This window comes from Paroedura picta, chromosome 4 (genome assembly GCF_049243985.1).
Source record: "Paroedura picta isolate Pp20150507F chromosome 4, Ppicta_v3.0, whole genome shotgun sequence".
Classification (NCBI taxonomy): Eukaryota; Metazoa; Chordata; class Lepidosauria; order Squamata; family Gekkonidae; genus Paroedura; species Paroedura picta.
Window position 1 is genome coordinate 13,161,396 of NC_135372.1, and position 10,212 is coordinate 13,171,607.

The window sequence follows — 10,212 nt, forward strand, 5'->3', positions numbered from 1 at the left end:
GATCTGATCACACGCTGGCCAATCACATTTGCCGGACTATGATCTTGCCTCGGACCTCAAGATCGGTCCTCGGCCGGTCAACAGACACAACAGCCTAGTCCTTTCATCCGGACATGCCAGGGGCGGAACCTAGAACCCACCCTGTGCCAAGCAGACCCTCTGCCACCCCTGGCATGTTTTAGCAAATGGACTTACGATCTGCACAAGATTTTTCTTTGAACTGTGCGGGAGCTGCCAGCGTTCGCAGGGCCTGTAAAACGGAGCTCTTCCGCCAGGTCTATGGCTGAGGCTGGGATTGGCAAGGAAGAACATTGCCCTCCTGGGGGGTTTGAAGTAGTCATCATCACCCTCCGTCCCCCAATGCCCTTGTTCGGGTAGGGGAGAGTGGTATTTTCCGCCATGTTGGGTATTTTTATAGTCTTTTAACGGGGGGTTTAATGGGGGATTTTAAGACTATTGTTACTATAAATGGAAGAAGAAGAAGAAGAAGAAGAAGAAGAAGAAGAAGAAGAAGAAGAAGAAGAAGAAGAAGAAGAAGAAGAAGAAGAAGAAGAAGAAGAAGAAGAAGAAGAAGAAGAAGAAGAAGAAGAAGAAGAAGAAAATATTGTTACATTCAACACATAAAAAGATGAAGGAGTTTATCCTGGTTCTGCTCTTCAGACTAGAAGATGCCTTATCCTGAATAAGAAAGTGGGGATTGCCTACTCAGACAAACAGTGGATCTCAGGTAGAGGTCTTTCAGGTCACCTGCAAAATCTGTGGGTTCGTACGAAGAAGGCCAGATTACTGGGCAAACAGAAAGCTGTGTTATCCCGAGTCAGACGATGGGTTCAGTCAGACTGGTAGCAGGTCCTTCATGTCACCCTAGGATTGGACCTGGGACCTTCCGCATGCCACGCACACATTCTGCCACTTAGCCAAAGCCCCTCCTAAGACTAGAACATGAGGGCACCCGATAAATGTGATGGGCAGAAGATTCAGACCGCAATCATGCTGCTACACTGTAAGTTGCATTTAACTTGGGGAACTCTCTGCCACAGCATATGGGGACACCCAATCGTTTAGCTGATTTTAAAAATGGGACTAGACAAATCCATAGAGGAGGGGGGAGTCCATAGATGACCATGAGCCAAGAGGTGTAAATGGAACCTCCATGATTAGAGGCAGTATACCCTGGAGTATTCTGGAGAGAGGGAGAAATAACCCATGTTGCCTGTGCCCTACTGTCTGCCGGCTTGCTGGAAACACCTGGCCAGCCGTTGTGGGAAGCAGGATACTGAACCGGATGAACCTCTGCTCTGATTCTTCAGGGCTTTTCTACTTTTATCCTATGCGGACCCCCCTTGACCTCGTCCATCCTGTGCTGATTCAAGTTGCAGCAGAAGGGGCTGCAAGGGAGCCCCCCCCCCCCCGCCCCCAGCTAGATAAGCACCAAACCAGGACATCCTGTGCCTTGTTTTAAAACAGAAGCCAAGATAAGGACGCCTGCCCAGCACACAGCGATCAAAGGCACTTGGTGGCTGAATTCAAGGACGTGCAATCCAGACTCCCCCAGGAGATGCCGCCACCCCCACCCCCTTCGGCCTCCCACTTTTGCTCCTGTTTTGGAGCATGGGAGACAGCGCTGGAGCTTGGACTGCAACGCAGTCAGATTAAATTGGGACCACCCAACCCAGTGCGTCCCGATTGAGAGCCAAGCTTGCTGTAGTGGTTAGGAGTGCAGATTTCCAATCTGGCGAGCCGGGTTTGATTCTGCACTCCCCCACATGCAGCCAGCTGGGCGACCTTGGGCTCTCCACGGCACTGATCAAGCTGTTCTGACCGAGCAGGAATATCAGGGCTCTCTCAGCCTCACCCACCCCACAGGGTGTCTGTTGTGGGGGGAGGAAAGGGAAGCAGATTGCAGGCTGCTTTGGGCCTCCTTCAGGTAGTGAAAAACGGGGTATAAAAACCAACTCGTCTCCTTCGTCTCTTTGATGTCTCCCTTCCTCTCTCAGGAAGGGCTGGAAGCTGCCGGATCCGGGAGGGAACAAGGGGTCAGAGTATTTGGCCTCCTCGTTCCAGGAGCCAAGCTAGTTGCCAACCCATCCTAGCAGGTGGTAATTCCATAGATTAATGGTGCTTTGAGCCGGTTCCCCTCCTTCTCCCACCATACCCACCCCACCACACATTCCTGCACTTTCCTAGTTCTGTTCGTTTGGCTCCCATCCTAAATACTTCCTCCCAGAGCTAATTCCTCCTGCTGCTGCCCTGGTCTACAGAAGGCTCAGGAAGGAAAGGTGGCGGGAGGCCTCCCCTGTTGATGCTGCAGTCTTAAGCTAACAACCCTTCCGGCGGCCCCCCACCCCACCCCACCCCCTAATGCTTCTGAGGCTGTGATTCCCTGTGCTTTCTCTGCCTCACCAAGGGCTGCGCACACTCAGAAAACAAAAGTCCAGGGTTTTTTTTACCCAGGAATTGCTGGCAAAGGGCGATAAGTTTGGGGGAGGCGGGAAGAGAACTCTCAGAGCACGTAGCTGCAGGGGTTTGGACGGAAGCCCAAGGGGCCTTGAGCACGGAGGTTGCAGCAGATGGAGGAAGCCCCGCACTGCCCCATGCTACACACACGCTCTCTCTCTCTCTCTTTCCTTCTCTGTCTCTCTCTGTCTCTGTCTCTCTCTCTCTCTGTCTCTCTCTCTCTCTCTCCTGCCAGGATGTCTGCAGAATCTTTAGCAGGTCTTGCTTCGTCGTTTCTCTTTGAAGTGCAAGAGATAGCCTCTCGGCATGAGAGAAAAGGAACAGAGACTGATTTTTCACTCTTGCCTGTGAGGTCATTCCTCAAAGAAGGCAGTAGGTCTTTCCTGCCTTCTTTGTGCATTATGGCATAAGATTAACCTGCCTCCTGGAAGTTCTCCCAGGAATTACGCTTGATCTCCAGACTACAGAGATCAGTTTCCTTGGAGAATATATGTGCTTTATAGGATGGACTTAGATCTCACTGAGGTCCCTACCCAAATCCTGCCCCAACCCCCAAATCTCCCGGAATTTCTGCGCCCAGAGCTGGCAACTTAGATTCACTGCCACAAGGTATACGGGGCATTCCGAGGCAGAAAGGCACTATAAAGTGTGCAATTCTGCTTAAGATGGTCCTGTTACAGACAGCTGGGCTCACAGAAGGGTTTGAAAGGGATCAAAAGAATATGTTGAGAACTATCACCAGCCACCATCACTTCATAGAGCCTCCAGGTTTAAGGGCAGTCTACCTCTGAATACAAAATTATATGTATTAAAAAGGCAATTGGCTTTTATGTTTTTTTTGGGGGGGGGGGGCTTTCCTCTGAGAGGCCCGGCTGGCCAAAGCGGGATGTGGTGGTCTATAGATTCAATTTAGAGCAGTAGGCCTCTTCTAAAGGAAAAGTCTCCCAAAAGCAGTCAGCTGGGGCAGTTAAATAGAACCTCCATTTTCATAGGTTATGTACCTTTGAATATCAGATGTTCAAGTTGTGCTTCCAGTGCCCTTGGTGAGCGTGTTCAGCGACTTCATGTTATGGTTCGTAGACCGAGGATCTGCGACCAAAGTTGCTAACTCTTTAAAATAATGTTTCCCATCTCCATTTAAATGGTTTCTCTAGGGAGAGAAGGGAGTGATTTTCACGCCCCAAACAGGGCACCTTCCAAGGAATTCCTATCCACCAAGCTCTCCCCCCCCCCCCCCAATATTTTTGCAGGTGAAGAATGTTGCCGATGTAGCTAGCACCCACGATGACACAGCTACTCTGGCCTACTCAGAAAAGCCCACAAGCCCCGTCCTGGCTCCAGCCAGTCCATATAGCTACAGGACCTCTGCAGATGGCTACTACGCAGCTGAAAACAGAAACAGGTGAATAAGAAATATTTTAAAGACGCTTACATCAAGGGGTTGTTTTTCCCCCCTTTTTAAAAAAATCCTGCCTGATTGATTGACGGCAGTTCAGGAAAATGAACCTCCCTACTGTTTGGCCTCCATCAACCGGTGCACAGAAATACTGCCCCTGGACATGGAAGCTCCATTAGCTGTTAGCCATCTCCTTCCTTCCTCCATGAATGTGAAAACAGACTAAACTGGTGGGCATCTCTGCTTCAAGTTGGATGAAGGAGAGCTTTCTTTTTCCTGCCCTGAATCTGCTGCTCACGAGGTCTAGTTTAAATGATAAGGTGGGTGGTTTGAACAATGGTTCCAGTGTTTTAAAGCCTATTTATTTAAAAATTGTTTGTTTATATGTTGTACTGCACTGTGTTTTACTCTGATGTTACCCACCCTGAGTCTATTGAGAAAATGGGCTGCAAGAATACATTTATCATCATCAGTAGTTAGAGCAGGGATAGTCAACCTGTGGTCCTCCAGATGTTCATGGACTACAATTCCCATGAGCCCCTGCCAGCGTTTGCAGTCCATGAACATTGTAGTCCATGAACATCTGGAGGACCACAGGTCGACTACCCCTGAGTTAGAGAACTGGTTGCAGGCTATGGACCCCTCCTGGATCCATCTAGTGGACAGCCAGTGAGTTGGGAGCCATCCGTGGCTTACAGTGAGTCCTCCCCTAGGACTCACACAACTTCTGATTGACTCCCGCTAGAGCTTCGTATTAAAAGCCATCGGTGAAGCCTGAGGAGCCTGAAGCAAGCTTTCTTTCACACAAGTCCAAGGAAATCCTCACATCTGATTTCCCCTTTTTCATTGGCAGGGATCCTCCTCCTCTCTTTAGAAGAATTCTCACTTCTTTTGGCCTGAATTGGATTTATCACCTCGCTACCGAAATTCCCACTACCAAAATATCTGTCCACGCTACCAAAACTTACCAACCCTGGCTCATGTTTTGCTTTTCTCTCTCTCGCTCTCTAGCACACCTCTACGCTCATCTGCAGACCCTCCTGCCAGGACTTTTAGCTCCAGCACCTTAGAAGAGAAAGTCAAAGAGACTCCCAGCAAGCTTTCAGCCCGCAGGGGCCGGCGGCGACGGAGAAATCCTGAACTCGATGAATCCCAGTATGAGACTGACTACACCACAGCTGTGGAGTCCAGTGATGAACAAGATCAAGATGAATGGAAAAGGTGAGGAGGAAGTGCTGCCATCTTGGACAGGAAGTAGCCCAAGGGTGGCAGGGAGACGTATTAGGATGGTGGCACGTGCCCAGTCAAACCTTGATTTGATTCAGAGAGATTTAAACTCCTTAAAAAAAATGTTTAACATTCCCGATTTTTCTGCCAAACTAAGGAGCCCCTCAGTTTTGCTGAAAAGTCAGTTTGGGGCAAGGGTGGTCCTAATCTGTAGGTTTAGCTATCTGCAGTTGTGGGCCACCCATGGGAGAGATATATAGATTGCTTAACAATTAAAACAACTCTGTTCTTCTGTGCCTGTTTCTAATCTCTCAAGCACCGGGAGAGGGAGCGAGCAGAGCGACCTCAACAGCCCCAGATCGAGGAGTGGGGCTTCTATAGGGAGGCCAGTTTTATTTGTCGGTGTTGATTAGGCCTCAACCATAGGCTCCCTCCTGCCTAGGGATAATTTTGGAACCCTTTGCTAAAGAGACTGTTGGGAGCAAGTTAGATTCCAGGGGCACCATCAAGACCAACACGAATTTCAAGGGATCAGCTTTCGACAGTCAAATTTCCCTTTGTCAGGCATGTGTAGGAATGGAGATCCCCGAGACTTTTTATCCCAGTTAGAAGGGAGGAGGGTTGTTGCAAAGCACACAGAGGGTCCCAGGCTGGATCAGAGCTGGGTAGGTGGGCGTGTGCTTTGGGGGCCGAAAATTAGTGTCTGTAGTCCCAAGAAGTCATTTCCTTTCCCTGCTGAACCCCCCGCCCCCTCTTCCCACTCAGCCTGTACCCGCCCATTACGTCAGACAGGATCCGGCAGGACTATAAGCAAGATTTCGCCTCTGACCTTAAGCGGTACAAGCAGCTGTGTGCAGAGATGGACAGCATCAACGACCAGATCAACCAGCTCAGCAAACAACTGGATCACTTGCCCGAAGACAGCCTGCAGTACCAGGTAGTGGAGAACAAATGGATAAGTCGGCCGAACGGTGGAGACGGAAGGAAGGAAGGAAGTAAGGAAGGAAGGAAGGAAGGAGACTGAGACACGAGAGAAAAGGAAGGAAGGAAGGAAGGAAGGAAGGAAGGAAGGAAGGAAGGAAGGAAGGAAGGAAGGAAGGAAGGAAGGAAGGAAGGAAGGAAGGAAGGAGACTGAGACACGGAAGAGAGAAAAGAAAGGAAGGAAGGAAGGAAGGAAGGAAGGAAGGAAGGAAGGAAGGAAGGAAGGAAGGAAGGAAGGAAGGAAGGAAGGAAGGAAGGAAAAGGAGAGGGATATAGTTGTTCAAATTGCCAGTTGTGCACATTAGCGTACAAGACCAGACAGGTTGTTTTTCCTGAACTAAATTTTGATTTGGAACAAGGATTTTTCTCAAACTGTAATGCCAAATTGTGTGCATATTTGGTGATATGTCCCCAATGTGTCAAATACGTTTACAAATCTATGAGACCTATTGGAAAGCATCGTTCTCACATTAAAAATCATATATTGGAAGTTTCCCTTGTGACACGCTATTCTGGATAGGGCGGTTCTCCTCTTGAAGGAATAGCTCCAAAGTTTGGGGGCATTCCTGGACTGGGTCCTCCATCTGAAAAAGTAGTTCGTAGTATTGGTCAAAAGCACCTTTCTCCAGCTTGGGATGGTGAACCATCTGCTGCCTTTCCTGGGCAAAAAGAGATCTGGCCAGTGTGGCACATGTCCTGGGAGCATTGAGATTAGACTACTGCAATGTGCTCTGTATGGGGCTGCCCTTGAAAACTGTTCAGATGTTCCCATTGGTGCAGAATGCTGCGGCCGGAATTATAACTGGAGTGGGTCATAGGGACCATAACACTCCAGTCTTATTCTACCCCCAGTGCTGTTTTTTACCTTTAAAACCTTACATTCCACCTATGCCTGTATGAACTTACTTGAGTTCAGAGGCCCTGCTTCAGGTATCCCCGCCATCGAAGGCTAGACAGGGCCTTCTTGCTTAAAGGTAAAGGTAAAGGTATCCCCTGTGCAAGCACCGAGTCATGTCTGACCCTTGGGGTGACGCCCTCTAGCGTTTTCATGGCAGACTCAATACGGGGTGGTTTGCCAGTGCCTTCCCCAGTCATTACCGTTTACCCCCCAGCAAGCTGGGTACTCATTTTACCGACCTCGGAAGGATGGAAGGCTGAGTCGACCTTGAGCCGGCTGCTGGGATTGAACTCCCAACCTCATGGGCAAAGCTTTCAGACGGCTGCCTTACCACTCTGTGCCACAAGAGGCTCTTGCTTGTGGCACCTCAATTATTGAATTCCTTTCCCGGAGAGATTTGCTTACTCCCTTACCTCCTGCCAGCGGGTGCTCTGTTCTGTCTAGTATTCTATATGCTTTAACGATTTTAGATATATCTCTGTGTGATTTTAAGGTCGCTTTTAGCGTTCACCACCTTGAGACATTCAAGAGGGAAGGTGGCACTACATAACCTGATTTTGGAAGCCAAGCAGGATTGGTACTTGGAAAGGGAGGCCACCAAGGGAGACTCTGCAGAGGCAGGCAAGGGCAACCCACCACTGCTTCCCACTTGCCTCGAAACCCCCTTGCAGGAGTCACCGTAAATGAGCTATGACTTCATGGCTTTTGCACCCACAGACCTCGGGATGCTAAAGAGTTTTCAGCAAGTAAGACAACTGCGGTTCGGGCTTGTCCACAGTTCGACCCCCAAGTTAACCCTGCAGCTCTGGGCTGTCCATTTCCATTCAGGTTTCCTAGAAAGTAGCTAACATCCTGCTTGGTCCACAGACCAGGCAGGTGACCACCCAGCTGGCTCAGGGGGGCGGTGCCAGCGGAAAACTAGAAACCCTGAAAGGTCTGCATGGGCCCCTGGGTGTCTCATGGTTCTCTGGCCGCATTCCACATTTGTTGATTTCTGAGGTTTCTCAAAGGAGTCTCTGGTCACTGACCACGGCCAGCCCTCAATCTTTTTTTCTCTCTCTCCTGCAGGGAGTGGCAGAGGAATACAACCGGCTGAAGGACTTGAAACGCGTGAGTAACCTCCCCCTCCACACACCCCGGTCTGCCCCTGGGGGGTCACCCATCAGGAATTTCCGATTTCCCATCTGACCAGATGTGCATTGGCCGGTTCTGTTGGTCCCTTTCTGGCATCTCCAGTTAAAGACTCTCTGGGATTGGAAAGGACCTCTTTCTTCTGGAGCCTCTGGAACGCTTCTGCCAGCGAGAGCAGGCAATGCTGGGGCCGGCAGACCTGTGCTCTGACACAGACAGAAGGCGCTACGTGAATTAATAATAAATAGTGCCAATAAGTTTTATTCTTGCATCCCGTTACTGAAATGTGCAAAATGCACCTGTGAGGCCGTATTCAGTGTCATGCCTTCGGGCATACCAAAATGGCAGCTATTCTGAGCAAGTGGAACAAACCCTAAACTGTCCAAAAAGGAAGACAAACCCAGCCAACAAAGCCGTACCTTCGTTGCTAGAAATCCATCAACAACTCTTCGCGAATTCTTGTTTCACTCCCCGTTTCACTTCTGTCCTGAAATCCCCAGGCTCTTTATTTACTTTGTGTGTGTGTATCCTCAATGGTGTGTGTTTTCCCCGTCCTCCCCTTTGTTAATTTGCCAGACTCCTGACTACCAGAGCAAGAAGATGGAAAGCAAGTCCCTTCGGAGCAAGCTCTTCCACATCAAGCGGATGGTGAGCGAGTACGACAAAAGCCGGGGCTAAGTCGCCAGTGGGGACCAGGGCACAGCAGGAGTGGGGTTGGGGGGAGCAGTCCCCAAAGGCCACCCCCCTCCTCGCTCTCTCAAGGAGCCCTTTCTGTTTCGAGTCCTACCTTGAAGTGGGGTCGTCGATCTGTCGGGGAGCCAGTTTTGCAAGCCTCAAGAACTCTTTGGACCCGCTGGACTCCAGTTGTTCAAACTCTCCTTTTATATCTAGAGTGATGATGGGGGGGGGTGTTGGTGTTCTCTGAAAACTGAATATTGCAAATATTGTTTTTCTTTTGGTGCCAAAATGATAGGCAGCTGCACTTTGGGGGGGGGGATCACACAGTGATTGTGGACATGCAAAAAAAAGAAACCCAGATCAACATTTTGTACAGTTTTGTTTGTTTGTTAATCACCTTAGCGTTCTGTTCTCTACTTGAAGTTCTGTGTTTCTTTTACCTTTTCTTTTTTTTTACAAAATTGTATTGTCAGCTCTCCCCTCCCCTCCCCCACCCCCCACTGCCCTCTGGTAAAAGTGGCACAATCTATTCGTCCATATGTGGAAAAGGGGAAGGGGAGGAGAAATGGAGTTAAGTACCAAATCTGTGCCTGTAATAAATATGAACATGTTTGACTACGTAGATCTGTGTGTAGCTATTTTGGCGGTCAGTTCCCAAGAAGAATCTCTCCTCCTTCGGACACGTTTGCACACAGATCCGCAAGGCAGACTGGTCAAGCTGACCGCAGATGTGCCGGACCTTGATCTGATTCCAAATGTCACGTGAGAACATCTCTGGGTGAAAATGCATGCTTGCTTCACAATTAACAAAACATCATGAGCGGGTTAGAATCTGGCTCCAAACAGCAGCAGAGTCCAGCCCAAGAGACGTTCTTTCAGGTGGGTGGCCTAGATTAGCTCAATTGGGTTAGATCTCAGATAGCTAAGTAGGATCAGCCTTGGCTAGTCTTCGGATGGGAGACCACCAAGTGGCTAAAAAGGCAAATGGGATTTTGGGCTGTATCAAACGGAGTATCGTGTCCAGATCACAGGAGGTGATGGTACCGCTTTACTCTGCTCTGGGTCGGCCTCACTTGGAGTCCTGTGTTCAGTTTTGGGCACCCCAGTTGAAGAGGGATGTTGACAAACTGGAATGTGTCCAGAGGAGGGCAATAAAGATGGTGAGGGGTTTGGAGACAAAGACGTATGAAGAAAGGTTGGGGGAGCTTGGTCTGTTTAGCCTGGAGAGGAGACAACTGAGAGGGGATCTGATAACCATTTTCAAGTATTTAAAAGGCTGCCATATAGAGTAGCGATCCCCAACTTGTGGGCCACGGACGACATGTGGTCCTTCGACTAATTGGAGGTGGGCCTCGAAGGACACCTTCTCCCCCCCCCCATCATGAGTTAAACTGTCATGAGTTAAAATTTCCATGAAAATAAAATGTTCCTTATGTTCATTGTT

General features: G+C 49.4%; 1 protein-coding gene across 2 annotated transcripts in view; it reads left to right on the forward strand.

The window, feature by feature from the left end:
• Positions 1 to 10,212, forward strand: part of LOC143834970 (occludin-like) — a 33,305-nt gene extending 23,093 nt beyond the window's left edge. For both annotated transcript variants that reach the window (XM_077331964.1, XM_077331965.1), the window contains exons 4-8: positions 3,708 to 3,859; positions 4,865 to 5,074; positions 5,846 to 6,017; positions 8,028 to 8,069; positions 8,667 to 10,212. In XM_077331964.1, the coding sequence (XP_077188079.1) occupies positions 3,708 to 3,859; positions 4,865 to 5,074; positions 5,846 to 6,017; positions 8,028 to 8,069; positions 8,667 to 8,768 (678 nt within the window). In that variant the 3' untranslated portion in view covers positions 8,769 to 10,212. The remainder of the gene's footprint in view (positions 1 to 3,707; positions 3,860 to 4,864; positions 5,075 to 5,845; positions 6,018 to 8,027; positions 8,070 to 8,666) is intronic.